This window comes from Ornithorhynchus anatinus, chromosome 3, assembly GCF_004115215.2.
Source record: "Ornithorhynchus anatinus isolate Pmale09 chromosome 3, mOrnAna1.pri.v4, whole genome shotgun sequence".
Classification (NCBI taxonomy): Eukaryota; Metazoa; Chordata; class Mammalia; order Monotremata; family Ornithorhynchidae; genus Ornithorhynchus; species Ornithorhynchus anatinus.
In genome coordinates, this window is record NC_041730.1 from 4,805,732 (window position 1) to 4,824,801 (window position 19,070).

The 19,070-nt window shown below is 58.1% G+C and overlaps 1 protein-coding gene across 1 annotated transcript; it reads right to left on the reverse strand.

Moving 5' to 3' along the window:
• Nucleotides 1-3,282: 3,282 nt before the first annotated feature.
• On the reverse strand, nt 3,283-18,945 carry PSMD13 (proteasome 26S subunit, non-ATPase 13). The gene is made up of 13 exons (XM_029060502.2): nt 18,765-18,945; nt 13,697-13,775; nt 12,232-12,266; nt 12,087-12,142; nt 11,695-11,738; nt 11,351-11,437; nt 9,343-9,514; nt 8,913-8,992; nt 8,671-8,796; nt 6,238-6,300; nt 4,978-5,058; nt 4,716-4,832; nt 3,283-4,039 (listed from the first exon to the last, which is right to left on the reverse strand). Exons 1-13 carry the CDS (start codon nt 18,857-18,859, stop codon nt 3,944-3,946), a joined length of 1,131 nt encoding a protein of 376 aa, XP_028916335.1. The 5' UTR covers nt 18,860-18,945; the 3' UTR covers nt 3,283-3,943.
• Between the last annotated feature and the right edge of the window lie 125 nt (nt 18,946-19,070).

Genomic DNA, 19,070 nt, shown 5'->3' on the forward strand with positions numbered 1-19,070 from the left:
GTAAGCTCCTTGTGGGCAGGGAACGTGTCCATTAACTGTCGTATTGGACTCTTCCAAGCGCTTAATACAGTGCTTTGCACACAGTAAGGGCTCAGTAAATACCACTGATGAACAGAAGCGGGTCCTGCATGGGGATCCCCTGAACCAGGACTGGGGGGAAGCAGCGTGGCTCAGTGGAAAGAGCCCGGGCTTGGGCGTCAGAGGTCACGGGTTCGAATCCCGGATCTGCCACTTGTCAGCTGTGTGACTGTGGGCGAGTCACTTCACTTCTCTGGGCCTCAGTGACCTCATCTGTAAAATGGGGATTAACCGTGAGCCTCACGTGGGACAACCCGATGACCCTGGATCTCCCCCAGTGCTTAGAACAGTGCTCTGCACATAGTAAGCGCTTAACAAATACCAACATCATCATTATTATTATTGTCCCCGGCCAGGCAGAGAGCACGAGGAGGGTGGATCCTCCACCCTTAGTGGAAAGAGCCTGGGCTTGGGAGTCAGAGGTCATGGGTTCTTATCCCAGATTCACCACTTGTCAGCTGTGTGACTTTGGGCAAGTCACTTCACTTCTCTGTGCCTCAGTTACCTCACATGGAAAACGGGGATGAAAACTGTGAGCCCCAGGTGGGACAACCTGATTACCTTGTGTCTACCCAGCGCTTAAAACAGTGCTTGGCACATAGTAAGCGCTTAACAAATACCAAAATTATTTTTATTATCCTCTTGCGTCCTCGTGGCCGCCGTTGGCGATGCCAGTGAAGAACGCAGGTTCCAGCCGGGCCTGGAGGGGATCGGTGCCATCTCCGGGGTAGCTCGTGGTCCCCTCCTCGCTCAGGCCGCAGGCCCTTTAGGGTTCTCATCTGCGGTCTCTCCGTCTGGGTCCGGAGGTTGGAGGATGATGTCAGCCGTGGTCCTGTCTCCTTCAGAGTGACCTCCTCCCGCCCCCAGGGGAAGACAGACATCATCTTTCTAATAAAAATAATAATAATAATGGTGATATTTGTTAAGAGCTTACTCTATGTAAAGCACTGTTCTAAGCACCGGGGGGATACAAGGTGGTCAGGTTGTCCCACGTGCGGCTCACCGTTTTAATCCCCATTTTACAGATGAGGGAACTGAGGCACGGAGAAGTTAATGACTTGCCCAAAGTCACACAGCTGGCAAGCGGCGGAGCCGGGATTTCGGAGAAGCGGCATGGCGTAGCGGGTAGAACCCGGGGCTGGGAGTCAGATCACGGGTTCTAATCCCGGCTCCGCCACTTGGTCTGCCGCGTGACCTCGGGCAAGTCACTTCACTGTGCCTCAGTTCCCTCACCTGTAAAATGGGGATTGAGACTGTGAACCCCACCTGGGACAGGGACCGTGTCTAGCCCGATTTGCTTATATCCACCCCGGTGCTTAGTACAGTGCCTGGCACACAGTAAGCATTTAACAAATACCACAATGATCATTACCATCTCTCCTACCCCCAAGGCTGCCGATCCGACCCTCTGCCGACCAGGAGTCCCCCTCCCCGCCCCGGAGGACAGACACCATCTCCCTCCTTTGCCCATAAGCCCCCCTCCCTGCCGAAAAAACCAAACCCGTTTGCACTGGGCACAAAGAGCCAGCCTAACTGGCTCCGTACCGTGACCCTCTGGGGCGGGTGCTCGCGATGGGGCGAGGGGAGGTGACGTGACTTTCCCTCTGTCTGTCTCTGGGTCCAGGAGCAGACCATCGGCCTCACGGCGTTCTTCGTCACCTTCGTGGCCCCGATGGCCTACATCCTGTCCAACCTGGAGCACTACAAGAAGGGCTCCGGTGCGTAATGACCCGCAGGACCCAGCTGCGCTGACTGCCCGCCCGCCCGCCCGCCCGGGGTGGCCACGGAGCACCGACCATTAAATCGCTGTCTCCCTGAGCACGGCTCCCGTGGTTCTTCCCCTCACAGGGAAATGAAGCCGAGAGGCAGGAAGGGCGGGTCGGCCGGCCGCCGGAGGCGGCGGAGAGACCCGCGTCGGCCAACTCGAAGCTCATTGTGGGCGGGGAATGTGTTTATTGTTACGCTGCACTCCCCCAAGCGCTTAGTACAGTGCACACGACGGGCACTCGCTAAATACCACCGAACAGCCACCAGCCCTCCATCTGCCGCCTCCCTACTCCCGACAGTCAGTCTTAACGGATAGAAGACCGGCCTGGGCGGCACAAGGACCCGGGCTCTAATTCTGTTCTGTCACTGGGCTGCTGTATGACCTTGGGCAAGTCACTGCTCTTCTGCCTCAGTTCCCTCAGCTGCAAAACGGGAATTAAGACCGTGAGCCCCATGTGGGGACAGGGACTGTGCCCAGCCTGAGTAGCTTCTACCTACCTGCAGCACTTAATACGGCGTCCGGAGCATAGTAAGTGCTTAACGAATGACCGTTATCATGATTTACCCACCTCGGGCCCCACTAGCCGGCCCCCTCCGACTCGCTAGCCGCGGTCTTCGCTGGGCCTCCACGTGGCCGTTGGGACGTTCCGAGAAAGGCGGCCGCGTGGCCGCCGTCTTTAGACGTCCCCACCCCACCGCGCCTTGTGTTCCTAAGGATGGCGGGACTCGCCTACCGATGAAGACTGGCCCCGGCCCCTCCCCGAGAGAGGGAGATGCCATTTGGAGATCTCACCGTTCCCTCCGTGTCACCTTTCAGAGATGGCTTTTGGGAGTGGACCCGCCCCAGGGCACAGTCCGAACACACCCACCCAAGCACAGCGAGGCCCCCTGGCAGGCTGCCACAGCCCTCCCCAAGCCCAGAGAAGGAATAATAGCAATAAGAATGGTGGTATCTGTTAAGCTCTACGTGCCAGGCGCCGTCCTACGCGCCGAGGTGGATACGAGCAAATCGGGTCGTCCCCGTCCCACGTGGGGCTCGCAATCTCAATCCCCATTTTACAAATGAGGTAACTGGAAGCCCAGAGAAGTGACTTGGCTCAAGGTCACTCACGTGACCAGCTCCCCGGGGGGACTCCTAGCCCTCACTGGCTATCCCGATCCCCTCCTCTCCAGTTGGAAGGGTCCCTCGGCCGTTCCCGGATCAAACTTTCTCCTAGATTGAGTTCTCCCCGGGGGCCCCGGCCGGAGGCTCGTGCAGGCTCTGACTCACTTCCCCAAATCCACCTCCCCTTTGGTGAACAACTGCCGGGGGCAGGAGGGGAAGCGATAGGGAGAACCACCCGGAAAACATTTCCCAATTTCCCAGAACCGAGCCGCTCGAGGGCCCTCCGTGCTCAGCGGCCGCCCGGCCGCCAACAGGATATAGAGGGGCAGAGGGGAGGAAGGCAAAGAAGTTTATTCCAGCAGGATTCCTGTGCCACACTTTTAAAATGTTCATAAAAGACAAGCCCAAACCAACAGGGATATAAAAACAAAACTTCCGCTAGGTTACATTTCCGACTCCTCAAGACGAGTGACCGGCGGGGCCGGGGGGGAGCGGCTTCCTCCGCGGGAACGGGGGCAGGAAGCCGTGGCTTCTGCCCTCTGGCTGGTGGAGGGGTTGGAGGTGGGGGGTGGCGGAGGGGCCGCCCCCCCACCCCCGTGGCTCAGGGAGGGTGGCAAGCACTCCTCCAGCGCTCTCCAGGCTGGTAAAACAAACTCTCCGCCACCTGTTGGGGCTTGGAGCCGACTCCGACCCCCCTCCCCCTCCCCCTGCCGGAGTAGCCACATTCTAAAAATAACGGAACCGCACCCCCCGGGGTCCGGCCTGGCCCCCGGAGTCGCTGCCTTTCGGGCCCGTGCCGGAGGTGCCCCCGCTCCGGGCACCAGAGGTCCGGGTGCGGAGAAGGTGGCCGAGCCCCTCCGGGCGAGCGTCAGAAAACGGGGCTGGCGCCCACCCCGACCCCCGCCCGGAAGAGGATCCGGTCCAGAGTCGGGCTACGTGGGGGCCGCCGGCGTGGGCCCGCTGCCCGGGACCCTCCCCTCCTCTCCCCTCCCTCTAGGTGAGGATGTCGTGGGCCTGGTGCTCCACCAGCATCTCCATGCTCTTCACGTCTGTGCACCACGACTCCAGCCGCTCTTTCATCCCCTTGATCTGGAACACACGCGCGGGTGCGGGGCTGGGGAAACCGAGGCCGGGGGGCACGCACCCCTCCCCCCCCCGACTCTCCTGGGAAGAGGGTAGGCTCTGCAGGACCCCGCCCCGCAGAGGAACGTGCCATTAATAGACTCCCGGGAGGGGGGGAGGCGGGGGAGCGCAAGGCCAGGGCTACGACTTGGCCGGCTGGGGGCCGAGCCAGGATGGAACCCAACACCCAGATTCTCCTCACGGGACATCCGCCTCCGAACCGGGTTGGACGGAGAAGGCCTACGTCTCTGGCTTCCTCCTCTTGGGCTCCGGCTTCGCGAGCTTCACTGCCCGCCCTTACCCGGGGCCGGCGCCCGCCTCACTCTTGCCCTCCGGGCTTGCCCACATCCCTGCCCCAAGAAGGACGGGACGGGGGTCAGCTTTAGCAGCCCCCTAACCACGGCTCCCCTGCCTCTAGACCGTAAGCTCACCGTGGGTAGGGAATGCGTCTGTTTATTGTTATTTTCCCCCAAGCGCCTCGTACGGTGCACGGCGCAGCCGGCGCTCGATAAATACGGCTGAATGAATGCGGACCCACCCTCTTTTCCTCAACCGGACCCCCTCAGAGGAAGGCGAGGAAGAGGAAGCTCCCGAGGGGATTCCCTAAGGCCCGCCCCGGGCAGACCGGCGCCCACCGCCTCACCTGCTGTAAGTCCAGCACCCGCGGCTGCACCCACGTCATGTGTACCCGCCTGTCCACCTCGTCGATGCTGCCCTTCAACAGCCCCACCGACAGGGCCTTCATCACCAGCAGCTCCACCTGGACACCCGCAGACCGAGGCGCCGTCCGTCTGGGCCCGCTGCCGGGCGCCACCGGGTCGGACCTCTCGGGGGGCGGGGGGACCCACGTGCCCATCCCGGGGGCCGCATCTCCCCCCCCCCCCCGCCCCCGCCCCCCGACTGACCTCGTTCACGGTGACTTTGGCACTTTTGGCAATCTCCTCAAAGGTCAGCTGCCGGTGGTTGGCGGGTCGGGTGAAGGTCATCTGCAGCAAAGGGGAACCAGGAAACTTCGGTGTCGGGAGTCCGGCTCCGGGGGAGGGGGTTTAATAATTAATGACGACTGTGGAATTTGTTCAGTGCTTACGAGGTGCCAAGCCCTGTAATAAGCACTGGGGTAGATGTAAGAGAATCAACGGGTCTCCCAGTCCGCGTAGGAGGAAGAACAGGGTTTTCAATCCCCATTCTGCAGATGAGGGAACTGGGGCCCAGAGGAGTTAGGTGACTTCCCCTTGGTCACACGGCAGGTAAGTGGTGGTGCTCGATTTAGGACTCTGGTCCTTCCAGCCTCGGGTTCTTTCCACAAGGCCACAATGGGGGGGAGGGGCCAGTCAGAGTTTGCCGACTCTAAGCTCGTTTTGGGCAGGAAATGACTGTTTACTGTTGTGTTGTACTCTGCCAAGCGCTTGGTACAGTGCTCTGCACACAGTAAGCACTCCGTAACTATGACTGAATGAACGCCTTCCTAATGTTGGGATTTGTTAAGCGCTTACTAGGTGCAGAGCACTGTTCTAAGCTGTGGGGGAGATACAGGGTCATCACGTTGTCCCACGTGAGGCTCACAGTCTTAATCCCCATTTGACAGATGAGGTCACTGAGGCCCAGAGAAGTGAAGCGACTTGCCCACAGTCACACAGCTGACAAGTGGCAGAGCCGGGATTCGAGCCCATGACCTCCGACTCCCAAGCCCGGGCTCTTTCCACTGAGCCATGCTGCTTCTCAATAATAATGTTGGTATTTGTTAAGCGTTTACTATGTGCAGAGCACTGTTCTAAACGCTGGGGGGATACAAGGTGATCAGGTTGTCCCTCATGGGGCTCACAGTCTTCTTCCCCATTTTCCAGATGAGGTCACCGAGGCCCAGAGAAGTGAAGCGACTTGCCCACAGTCACACAGCTGACAGGTGGCAGAGCTGGGATTCGAACCCATGACCTCTGACTCCCAAGCCCGGGCTATTTCCACTGAGCCACGCTGCATTTCTCCCACGCCCCCACATCCCTGGGATGGCTTTTAAGCCGGGACTCGGGGTCACCACGCTAGGGGCCGAAGGCCCCTCACCCCAAGGCTCCCATCTCTCCAGTCCGGGGTCCACAGGACGATGGCCAATGGCACCGCCGGACCCTAGGACGGCCTGGGTCGGGGTCGCGGACTTAGCCTGGACTCACCTCCATGAGGCAGAGCAGCTGGCTCTTCTGCAGGAGGAGAGCTTCGTTGGCAGCCAGGTCCGGCTGCAAAACAAGGCGGGGAGGCCCGCGTGAGGGAGGAGGCACGGTACGTTCATCACCGGCCTTTGCCAACCACACCCCGGGCCCCCACACGCTCCGACGGCCACACCCGGTCTCGGGGAGACGCCAGCCCCCTAACACCGGGGACGGTGGGAGGAGGGAGGAGAGGGGGTGCGGTCCCCGGCTCCGACGCCGTGTCCGAGCTTGTCTCCCGACCCCACGGTGCACTTGGTCCGGGCAGGCCGCGCAACACGAACCCAACCTCTGGCAGGAATGAGCGACCCACCCCAGTCAGTCGGTCAATCCTATTTATTAAGCGCTAACGGTGTGCAGAGTACTGTACTAAGGGCTTGGGAGAGGGTAGTATAACACAAACTAGCTCTCTTCCCCCCCTCTTCAAAGCCTTCTTGAGAGCTCACCTCCTCCAGGAGGCCTTCCCAGACTGAGCCCCCCTTTTCCTCTGCTCCTCCTCCGCTCCCCATCGCCCCGACTCCCTCCCTCTGCTCTACCCCTTTCCCCACCCCCCCAGCACTTGTGTATATTTGTACATACTTATTACTCTATTTTATTAATGATGTGAATACATCTATAATTCTATTTATTTTGATGGCATTGATGCCCGTCTACTTGTTTTGTTGTCTGCCTCCCCCTTCTAGACTGTGAGCCCGTTGTTGGGTAGGGATTGTTTCTGTTGCCGAATTATACTTTCCAAGCGCTTAAGACAGTGCCCTGCACACAGTAAGCGCTCAATAAATACAACTGAATGAATGAAACGTTCCCTGAACTGAGGGCGAGGTGCGGCGAGAGGCGAGCCCGGGGTGGACCGGCTCGTCGGCCCGAGCGGCCACAGTAATGGCCCGTGAAACATCCAGACCGGCGTGAGGGTCCGCAGGGGAAACCCACCTGAACCAGATAACGAGCCTCTGCCCTTTTCGCATCTCCTGGGTCCTAGCTCTCTGCATCTTCGGAGCTCCCCCACCAACCTCCTCTAAAATATCGGTGAGGATAATAATGATATTTGTTCAGCTCTTGCCACGGCAGAGCCCCGGGGCTGATAAAATATAAGCAGATCATACACAGTCCCTGGCCCTCATGGGGCTCAGTCTGTGAGGGAGAAAAGGTAATTAGTCCCCACTAGTAATAACTGTGGTATACTCAGCACTTACTACGTACCAAGTACTTTACTAAGCGCCGGGTGGCTTAGTGGAAAGCGCCCGGGCTTGGGAGTCAGGGGTCATGGGTTCTAATCCCAACTCCGCCACTTGTCTGCTCTGTGACCTTGGGCAAGTCGCTTCACTTCTCTGGGCCTCGATTACCTCATGTGTCAAATGGGGATGTAGACTGTGAACCCCACGTGGGACGACCTGATTTACCTGTATCTCTCCCGGCGCTTAGAACATAGCTTGGCACATAGTAAGCGCTTGACAAATACCATTATTATTAGATACAAGATCAACAGGTCAGACTTAGTCTAGGATAGAGAACAGCCAACGCATCCCCATTTAACAGATGAGGCCTAGAGAAGTAATAATTACGGCATTTGGTAAGCGCTTACCACGTGCCAGGCACCGTACTAAGCGCAGGGGTGGATACAAACAAACAGGTCGGGCACAGGTCGTCCCACGTGGGGCTCACAGTCTCAATCCCCATTCTGCCCATGCGGCAACTGAGGCCCAGAGAAGGGAAGCGACTCGCCCAAGATCACACAGCAGGCAAGGGGTGGATCCGGGATGAGAACCCAGGTCCTCTGACACCCAGGCCCGGGGTGGGGGGGTCTTTCCGCTAGGCCCCGCTGCTCCTCCCAATCGGGACCACCCAACAGCTGCCCTGAGGACTTAAATGTCCGTACACTTCAGCGCCGAGGTGTAGCCCCGCCCTGGCTCGATTTCCGCCGGTCTGCTTAGCCTTCCGTTCTTGGGCTCCTAGAAATCACGGCGTCTGTGGCTGCCTCGTCCTCTCCGCCCTCCTTCCCAGCAGACTGTGAGCGCCTGGACGGCAGGGTCCACGCCGTACCCAACTCTGTTCTCCCAAGTGACGGGGTACAGAGCTCTACAAAATGACCGACTGCTTGCAGAGGGGCCCCCGTGTCCTCTCGCCCCCAAACTATTGATAAATTAAACTGTGCTTCTGGTCCGCGGGGATGAAGGCTGCTTGTTGCGGGCAGGGAATGTGTCTGTTTATTGTTCTACTGCCTTCTCCTAAGCGCTGAGTCCACTGCTCTGCACGGAGGAAGCGCTCGATAAATACGACTGACTGGCCGACAAAAGCTATTCGCCCGCCCGGGCCCCAGGGGTTGGGCGAGGCGGCCTCGGGCGCTTGGACTTGGCATCTTCCGCCTCCTCCTCCTCCTCCACCACCGCCGCCGCCACTGACCTGTTGGCCCCAGGCGGCCTTCAGGGCCTGGAACTTCTCCACGTTGCCGCTGTTGAAGGCAAACAGGGTGTCGATCAGCCACTGCCGGTCGGTGCCGCGCAGGGACTCCAGCACGGGGTGCATGAGCTGGGGAGGAGAGTGGCGTCAGCCTCGGGGCCGGGGAGGGGGGGAGGCCCACCCCCGCCGGGACCCCGACTCCCCGGGACGCCGGGCCCACGGTCGACGCCGGCTCGCTCACTCACCAGTTCGCCGAAGTTGTAAACCCCTTCGGCCAGCAGTCCGGCGAGGCCCAGGGTGAACGCCCTCTCCTGCTGCTCGGACACTGGAGGCCAACGGGAGACAGCCGGCTCACCCGGGAGCCGCGGCCCACTCCCCCCACCTTCCAGAACGCCCCCCCCCCCCCCGGGAGAGGGACCGGGTCCTCCTGCTGGACCCCTCGAATTCTCATCGGGAACCGCGGGCGGGCGGGCGGGCTCGTGGGGGAGCCCAGACGGAACCGCCGTCCGGCTCGTGACCTCTAGCTTCCGATTCCCCAGGGAAGAGCCCTGGCCCGACGGGCATCGCCCCCCGGGAAGAGGCCGAGTCGGCCTCGTTCCAGGCCTCGCCCCACCCCGGGCCCGAGGGGGCGGGGGGCACATCCCCTCGGGGCTCCCACGACCCCACGCCGGGCACCTGGCAGCTCTTTGACGTCGACGCAGCCCAGGAAGCGCAGGGCGTCCTTGTAGTAGGAGGCGTGGTTCCCGACGGTCTGGTAGTATTTGCTGGAGAGGTCGTAGAAGCGGCTGTGGACGGAGGTGACTCCGGGGAGGCCGTTGAGCATCTCCTCCACGTCTTCGATCGTCTCCTGCACACGCGGGCCCCAAAACGGGCCTCAGCTGGGCCGGCTCGAGCCCCCCCGGGGACCCCAGCCAGCCACCGCGCCCTCGCCGGGGCCGTGCGATGAGCTCCGCGGCCAGGACCTTCCGGCTCCCCGCCCAAGAGGAGCTTACCCTCTAATGGCGGGGGGTGGGGAAAGGCACAGAAAACGGCCTCAGAGGGCCCGGCTCAAAGAACCGTTCTTGGGAGAAATGGGGCTGTGCAGCGGGTCTTAGTGGATGGAGCCCGGGTCTGGGAGTCAGAAGAACCTGGCTTCTCATCCCGGCTCTACCACATAACTCCTGTGTGGCCTTGAGCAGGTCACTTCACTTCTCTGGGCCTCAGTGGCCTAATCTGAAAAATGGGGATAATAATAATACTACTAATGGCACTCGTTGAGCGCTTACTATGTGCCGAGCCCTGTTTAAGCGCTGGGATAGATACGAGGTTATCAGATTGGCCTACGTGGGGCTCACAGTCTTCCTCCCCATTTTATAGATGAGGTCGCTGAGGCCCAGAGAAGTTAAGCGACTTGCCCAAAGTCACACAGCTGACAAGTGGTGAAGCTGGGATTAGAACCCACGACCTCCGACTCCCAAGCCCGGGCTAATCCCAGCTCCGCCACTTGTCAGCTGTGTGACTGTGGGCAAGTCACTTAACTTCTCGTTGCCTCAGTTACCTCATCTGTAAAATGGGGAGGAAGACTGTGAGCCTCACACGGAACACCCCGATGACCTTCTATCTCCCTCAGCGCTTAGAACAGTGCTCTCCACATAGTAAGCGCTTAAATACCAACATTATTATTATTACTAAGCCTTGCTATTCATTCATTCAATAGTATTTACTGAGCGCTTACTATGTGCAGAGCACTGTATTAAGCGCTTGGAATGTACAAATCGGTAACAGATACAGACAGTCCCTGCCCTCTGACGGGCTTACGGTCTAATCGGGGGAGGAGGACAGACGTTACATCTCTCAAGCAGCGGATAAGAGTGTGCGCCTCATGTGGGACGGGGACTGTGTCCATCCTAATTAACCTGAATCTACCCCAGTGCTTAGAAAGGTGCCTGGCACATAGTAAGCGCTTAACAAGTACCATCATCATCATCATCATCAGTCATCTGGGAATCGCCCGCTTCCGTGACCCGTCCCCGGCTCGGGGAAACTAGACTTCCCGGCCCAGCTCACGCTACCCCACGATGGTGCGTGTTTCTCGAGGTGGGTGAAGCGTACCCGGGTTCTCACCCAGGGGTGCCACCGAGGTTGCTGGGCTAAGCACCACATTCTAGCACAAACTCCCTGGCCGGGCTCTGGGGAGTCACCACACTAGCCTCAGGCCCTGGGTGTGGCCAGCCATCCTCCCCGGCCCACTAGCTACCCAACTAGCCTGCTGACCTTACGGCAGGGAGGGAGAAAAACTGGCTGGAAAAAGGACCGACAGCTTCTCGACCCCGGAAGACCCCGCCGGCAGGTCCACATGGGGCTATGGGTGTTGTTCCGGAGGAAATTTCTACCGGAAAATCCCTATCAGTCACTCCTAGCTGACCCCAATGGCCCCGGCTGGGGCTGGGCAAAAGCCGGGTACCAGCGGGTCCGCTGCAGGGCAGCGAGCCCTCAGCCCTCGTACCACCCTTGGGCAAGTCGGGGGCGGATAGGGGAGCACGCAGGTCGTTGCGGGCCATGGAGCCACGGTGCCAATCTCTCGGCCTAGCACAGGAAGGATCAGAGAAGCCGCAGAGACCTCCGGGACCTCGGCGCCGCCCCCCTCGCGGCCCTCGGGTGTCCCGGGGGAGAAAGCGTGAGATCCCGGGGTGGGGCGGCTCACCTTGGTGACCGGCAGGTCCCCGATGTTCAACTTCAAGGCCCCGATGGCCGTCTTACACAGGATCACGGCCTCATCGCTGCTCTTCACCTGGAAAGACGGGGCGCCGTGTCGGGCCCGAGGAGGGGTGGACGCGGACACGGGATGGTCACACGGATGGACACCGGCATCCAACCAACGTGAACTTGGCCAAGTGGCCGCCCCAACCCGGAAGGGGGAGGAGGGGAAGAGAAATCGGGACCACGACGACTTTCGGGGCCGCCCGGACACACACGCTCCACCCTGGGCTGCCCGGAAGCCAAGCCCCCTCCGTGCGCCGCCCCAAACCAATGGGGTCTTCTGGGTACCTTCTCTCGAGTCTTTTCCAGAAAGGTAAGGGCCACGCTGGGATCTAGAGAGAGAACCAAAACGGAACCAATTGGGAGACAGAACCGCCAGCCGGCGCCGCGACCCGGACCAGTTCAATCATTCGATCGTATTTATCGAGGGCTTATTGGTATTCCCTGCCCGCAACGAGCTTAAAGTCTGGAGTTCTGCAAGTGGCCGAGCTCGAGAAGCGGGGAAAACCCTCTAACTCCGGCCCGCTCTGGGACAGAGCGGCACTTGGGACCCGCTCTTTCTCGTCCGTTCAATCAAGCAATCGATCAACCATATGTATTGAGTACTTCCTGCGTGCAGGGAGCCACAAAATCCAAAGAACCGAGTTCGTTTTGGTTCCAGCCCTAGTCCCCAGCCTCACCTGTCATCTGCCGGACCACGTGAAGAATGATTTCTACCAGGGACAGGGGGTTCACTCTGTAATGACAACACCACCAGCTCTTACGCCTGTACGGCAACGCGAGCGGCCCCAGGAACCGGGGCAGAAAACGCAAGGGGAGCCGTACCTGTGCTCGAACTCGCTGATGAAGTTGTCGTAGAGCTGCGAGAGCAAAACCGGAGGGTCAGCTGGGGTGGTGCAACTTCAGCCTGCTCAGTCCGTCCGGTCCCGTTCCTCCCTCTCCACCAATCGAGTCCCCCCCGCCGACCGCCGCCCTCTCCACCAGTCAAATCCCCCCACCCCCGGCTCGCCCCGGTGGGAAGGCCCCGGGACCGGACATCAGGAGACCTAGACACCACTACAGGGTCCAGGTCCTGACTGCTGCGCGACCTCGGGCAGGGCGCCGAAGTTCTCTCGGCCTCAGTTTCTTCATCTGTAAAATGGGGATAAAATACCTGCGCTCCCTCCCTGAAACCGGCAGCCCCGTGTGGGATAGAGGCTGGGCCCGATCTGCGTGGCCGAGTGGAAACGGCACGGCTTTGAGAGCCGGGGGGTGTGAGTTCTAATCTTGGCTTCGCCACTTGTCTGCTGAGTGACCTTGGGCAAGCCACTTAACTTTTCTGAGCCTCAGTTACCTCATCTGTAAAATGGGGATGAAGACTGTGCGCCTCACGTGAGACAACCTGATTACCTTGGAACTACACCAGCGCTTAGAACGGTGCTTGGCATATAGTAAGAGCTTAATAAATCCTATTATTATTATCTCGTATCATCCCCAGAGCTTAGCGGAGTGTTGGCACCATCAGAACAGAAAACTTCACCGGTCCGGGGAGCGGTTACGGCGTCTGTCAAGCGTTTACTCCGTGCTAAGCGCTGGGGTCGGTATCGACGCCCCTCGGAACCTGGGCAGCTGGCGGCTGAAAATTGTTTTCGCCTGCGGAAGGCAGCACGTAGGCCCGAGGCTTGACGGTCTATCGACTCGCTTGACGCCGGCTTCGTTGGGAATCTGCTCCCCAGAGGTGCCCTCTCTCACCCCGGGCGGTGGGGGCCGCAGCAGAAAAACCACATGCCCGGAAGCCGCTGCCCGCTCATCCGCTGCGGGGGAGGAGGTTGACGCGGTGGTCCCCGCGACCTCTTCCTTGCGGAGGCCTCCCCGACCGTCTCCCCCACGGCACTGGGGCTGCCGGGATCTCACTCCGGGCCATTTCCGCCTCCCCCCCCCCCGGACAATCGCTTTCTGGCGGAACGACGACTCCACCTCAGTGAACCGACGTGGTCGTCACGATCTGCTCGGCAGCCTCGAGGTGACACTCCGCCCCTGGAGCCTAAAGGTAGACTGCCCCCCAAAAAGCTCGTCGGAGGGGGCGGCTGGTCGTGAAGCCCCTGAATACACGGTCCGACCCTCAGCTGGAGGAATCGCAGAGCCCGGCAGGGAAGGCCTCCTCCTCCGCCCCGCCAAGGCGGGGCAGTTTCTGGGGGTCTCCGAGGAAGGAGAGCCAGGAAGCCGTCCTGGCTTTTGGACCCAGTGTTCACCGGCTGAGCCCAAAGGCCGAGATCCCTGGGCATTTGGGGGGAGTAGGGGATCCCCTCACCTTGATGAGGCCATCTCCTTTGGCAAAGCAGGGGTCCTGCACAAAATCGAGGACCTGAAGAGTGAGTTGATGCCACAGCCTGAAAAACACAAGCCCCCAGTGACATCACGGAATCAGCGGTCGGTCGGTCCAAAGATCGTTTGGGACGCGGCTCGCACTGGGGGCGGAGCAGCGGCCCGAGAGCTCGGAAGGGCACAAATCCTCGTGGCCACTGAGCGCCTACTGGGTGCCGAGCACCATACCGAGTGCTAGGTACTCTAGGCTATAAGCTTGCTGTGGGCAGGGAATGTGTCTCTTCCATTACACTCTCTCAAGTGCTTTGTACAGGGCTCTGCACCCAGTAAGCACTCAATAAATACCACTGCCTGACTAGAAAGAGTACAATTTTGGAGAAAGGCAAGCGCAGCCCTCCAGGAGCTTACAGTGTGATGGACCATGATCCTGGAAACCCCTGAATAATAATAGTAATAATAATAATAATAATGTTGGAATTTGTTAAGTGTTTACCGTGGGCCAGGCACTGTACTAGGCGCTGGGGTGGATACAAGCAAATCCGGTTAGACACAGTCCCTGGGGGCTCACAGTCTCCATCCCCATTTTACAGATGAGGTAAGTGAAGACCAGAGAAGTGACGTGACTTACCCAAGCTCACCCAGCAGACAAATGGCAGAGCCGGAATTAGAACCCAGGTCCTTCCGATTCTCAGGCCCATGGTCTATCCACTAGGCCACGTCTTAACCTAACGAAGCCAGGAAGCTTCATTTCTTTTCACAGAAACAAATCTGTGTTTGAAGTTCCTTCGACCTGGGACATGGTGGCTGCCGAAGACGGTGGGGCCTTCCACAATAGAGAATCAGTGCGGCCTAGTGGCTAGAGCCCGGGCTTAGGAGTCAGAAGGACCTGGGTTCTAATCCTGACCACAACTTGTCTGTGTGACCTTCAGCAAGTCACTTAGCTTCTCTGTGCCTCCGTCACCTCATCTGTAAAATGGAGATTAAGACCGTGAGCCCCATGTGGGACACGGCCCGTGTCCAACCCGATGTGCTTGTATCGACCCCAGAGCTTAGCACAGAGTATACGCTTAACGAATACGACAATTATTAATTTCCACCTCTGCCTCTGGCCAGGGGCTAGTTCTGCACCTGTCTGCTGAGGGGAGAGCAAACTGGGCTACCGCCTGAAAGCCCGGGACCCCCAGGAGGAACCATCTAGAGCACAGCTTCTCCTCTCCCAACCTATTCCAGCCTTAGATAGTTCTTCAACTCGTGGCCAGAGGCAAGGGAACATAACTGGAGAATCCCATTTGATCAGCATGTCTCCCAGGGACGGTCTGGTGGGAGGGCCCACGGACCTTCCTTCCAGAGGACCCTCAGGGCCTCTGCGACCCAGTGGTCAGAGGATTCCGGAGAAATGGCGAACCCCAAAAGTGTGGCTACTACACCAACAGGGTTTCACTACCTGGGTGACCAGCTCTACCTAAATAACATAAATCAATTTAGGGAGCTTTCAGCCGAAAGAGTTTAGGGACTTCTTGAAAGCCCTGTTAGGCTTCATTCATTCAATGGTATTTATTGAGCGCTTACTATGTGCAGAGCACTGTACTAAGCGCTTGGAATGGTCCGGGCCCCCGAAGTCCACATTCATGCCTTGCCAAAACTCAAACCAGGAGAACTCCCTGGATGCAGTGTGGCCTAGTGGAAAACCACAGGCTCTGAGAATCAGAAGACGCTTGCCAGCCGGGATACCTTGGGCGAGTCACTTATTCCTCCGTTCTTTAGACTGTGAGCCCGTTATTGGGCAGGGACTGTATTGCCGAATTGCACATTCAAAGCGCTCAGTACAGTGCTCTGCACACAGTAAGTGCTCAATAAAATGAATGAATGAATCTAAATCCCCACTCTCCCTCCCCCAAAGACTGTGAGCTCCTTGTGGGTCCCTCCCCCAGGATTTAATACAGGGCCTGGCAAGTACCAGGTGTTTAACAAAAGCCGTAATAATAATAATTACGGCATTTGTTAAGCACTTACTATACGCTAGGTGCTGTACTGAGCACTGGGGTGGAAACAAGGAAAGCGGGTTGGACAAGCTTCTGTCCCACATGAGGCTCACATTCTCAATCCCCATTTTACCTGAGGTGCCCGAGGCCCAGAGACGTGAACTGACCTGCCAAGGTCCTACGGCAGACAAGTGGCCCAGCCAGGATTAGAATTCATGACCTTCTAAATCCCAGACCCGTGCTCTGTCCACTACACCACGCTTCTTCTCTGACTATTATTAGATAGTTCGTCTCTGAAGAACTGGGAAGGCCAAGCAAGCGAGATGGGATAGAAGCACTGTGGCAACAGATGCTCTGTAAATATCCCCCAGAGCTAGAGCGGGGGGAGAGAGGATAATAATAATAATAATGTTGGTATTTGTTAAGCGCTTACTACGTGCCGAGCACTGTTCTAAGCGCTGGGGTAGAAACAGGGTCATCAGGTTGTCCCACGTGAGGCTCACAGTCTTCATGAGAGGGTGCTTGAACGAGCATCCTTGCTTGTATTGCCTGTGTTGGGCAGGGCCCCGGTAATATTAATAATAATGTTGGTATTTGTTTAGCGCTTAACTATGTGCAGAGCACTGTTCTAAGCGCCGGGGTAGACACAGGGGAATCAGATTGTCCCACGTGAGGCTCCCAGTCTTCATCCCCATTTTACAGATGAGGGAACTGAGGCCCAGAGAAATTAAGTGACTTATCCACAGTCACATAGCTGCCAAGTGGCAGAACCGGGATTCGAACCTACGACCTCTGACTCCCAAGCCCGGGCTCTTTCCACTGAGCCACGCTGCTCCTCTATCCATCTGTCTGTCTGCCTCTCCCTCTTCTCTCCCCCACCACGTCCTCACGCCCTCCCTTCTCTCATCTTCTCAGTCACCCCCCACCCCCACAACCCAAGTGCCCCAATCTCAGCTCCCCCTGCCCCACATAGTGGGAAGCAGCGGGGCTCAGTGGAAACATCACGGGCTCGGGAGTCCGAGGTTGTGGGTTCTAATCCCGGCCCTCCCACTTGTCAGCTGGCTGACTTTGGGCGAATCACTTAACTTCTCTGACCCTCCGTGACCCCTTCTGTAAAATGGGGATGAAGACCGTGAGCCCCGCGTGGGACAACCCGATGACCCGGTATCTACCTCGGCGCTTAGAACGGTGCTCGGCACAGAGTAGGCGCTTAACAAATACCATCATTATTATCATCTCTCCTCAGAGTGGCCCGGCCTCACTCCATCAAATCAATCACTAGTATTTCCAGAGTGCTTACTGGGTTCAGAGCACTGTACTGTGTGCGTGGGAGAGCACAACAATTACAACATAACCCCCTTTCCTCCTCTTTCCCTCTGCTCCTCCCCCTCTCCCCTCAGCACTGTGCTCGTCTGCCCATTTGTATATATTTTTATTTCCCTATTTATTTTGTTAATGAGCTGTCCATCCCCTTGATTCTACTGATTGCTATTGTTTTTGTCTGTCTCCCCTGATTAAACTGTAAGTCCGTCAATGGGCAGGGATTGTCTATCGAATTGTCCATTCCAAGCGCTTAGTCCAGTGCTCTGCACATAGTAAGCGCTCAATAAATACTATTGAATGAATGAAGGTAACAGACACTTTCCCTGCCCAGGACGAGTTTAGAGTCTAGAAGGCCGCCCCCGCCCCTCTGCTAACAGTGATCTGGTCTCGGTCCATCCCCACAGTGACCTGACCTTATTTACCCCCTCACCCCAAACCCACTCAGTGACCTGGGTTCCAGTCACCGCCCCCCCCGACTCCACAGTGCTCTGGCCTGTCCCTCAGAGAAGCAGCGTGGCTCTGTGGAAAGAGCCCCGGCTGGGGAGTCCGAGGTCGTGGGTTCAAATCCCGGCTCCGCCACTTGTCAGCTGGGTGACTTTAGGCAAGTCGCTTCACTTCTCCGGAAGTGACCTCATCTGGAAAATGGGGATGAAGCCTGGGAGCCCCACGGGGGACGACCTGATCACCTTGTATCTCCCCCCACGCTTAGAACAGGGCTTGGCTCATCTGGAAAATGGGGATGAAGACTGGGAGCCTCACATGGGACGACCTGATCACTTTGCATCTCCGCCAGCGCTTAGAACAGTGCTTGGCACATAGTAAGTGCTTAACAAATACCATTTATCATCACTGTCATCATAATTATCATCACCATCACCACCAGAGGAGCAGAGTGGCTCGGTGGAAAGAGCCCAAGCTGGGGAGTCAGAGGTCTTGGGTTCTAATCCCAGTTCCACCATTTGTCAGCTGGGTGACTCTGGGCAAGTCGCTTCCCTTCTCTGGGCCTCAGTTCCCTCATCTGGAAAATGGGGGCTAAGACGGTGAGCCCCACGTGGGACAAGCTGATCACCCTGTAACCCACCCAGCGCTTAAAACAGTGCTTGGCACATAGTAGGCGCTTAACAAATACCATCATCATCATTATAGTAGGCGCTTAACAAATACCACCATCATTATTATCACTAAGAAACACCAACGTTCTTAGGGTTGTCTCTGTAGCCAAACTGCCCATTCCAATCGCTTAGTACAGTGCTCTGCACATAGTAAGCGCTCAGTAAATACTATTGAATGAATAAATGAATGCTCTGCACATAGTAGGCGCTCACTAAATACTACTGAATGAATGAATGAATGCACGCTCTGCACATAGTAGGCGCTCAATAAATACTACTGAATGAATGAATGCTCTGCACATAGGCGCTCAGTAAATACTATTGAATGAATAAATGAATGCTCTGCACATGGTAGGCGCTCAATCAATGCTATTGAATGAATAAATGAATGCTCTGCACATAGTGTAAGCGCTCAATCAATGCTACTGAATGAATGAATGCACGCTCTGCACATAGTGTAAGCGCTCACTCAATGCTACTGAATGAATGAATGCACGCTCTGCACATAGTGTAAGCGCTCACTCAATGCTACTGAATGAATGAATGCACGCTCTGCACATAGTAGGCGCTCAATAACGACCCAGGGCTGGCTGCTGCCGGTGCCGCCGTGCGGCCCGTCCCCCGCGTCCCCCCTCACTTCTTGGTGTAGAGCTCCTCCAGCCGGTGCCACACGGCGGCCTGGCCGGGGCCGGCGCTCTGGCTCTGCTGCAGGAAGCCCGGCACGTCCTTCATGGCGGGGGCACCGAAGGACCGGACCGGACCGGACGGGAAGGAGCAGGAGAGGGAGCAGGAGAGGGAGCGGGAGAGGCCGAGGCGCTGCCCTGCTGTGTGTGTGTGTCCCCGCTGCGGCCTGGCGCTGCCCGGCCCGGCCCCGCCTCGCCGCCGGAAATGCACAGTCACTTCCGGTCCCTGCCCGCGCGGGGCAGCTTGGGACTCCTCCCGT

Coding starts and splice junctions, on each gene's coding strand:
- PSMD13 (XM_029060502.2), bottom strand. CDS start 18,859: ATGAAGGACGTGCCGGGCTTCCTGCAGCAGAGCCAGAGCGCCGGCCCC. Junction 4,833..4,977: donor CCAAAGTCACCGTGAACGAG/GTCAGTCGGGGG, acceptor GCGGGTGTCCAG/GTGGAGCTGCTGGTGATGAA. Junction 4,040..4,715: donor GGGTGCTGGACTTACAGCAG/GTGAGGCGGTGG, acceptor CGTGTGTTCCAG/ATCAAGGGGATGAAAGAGCG.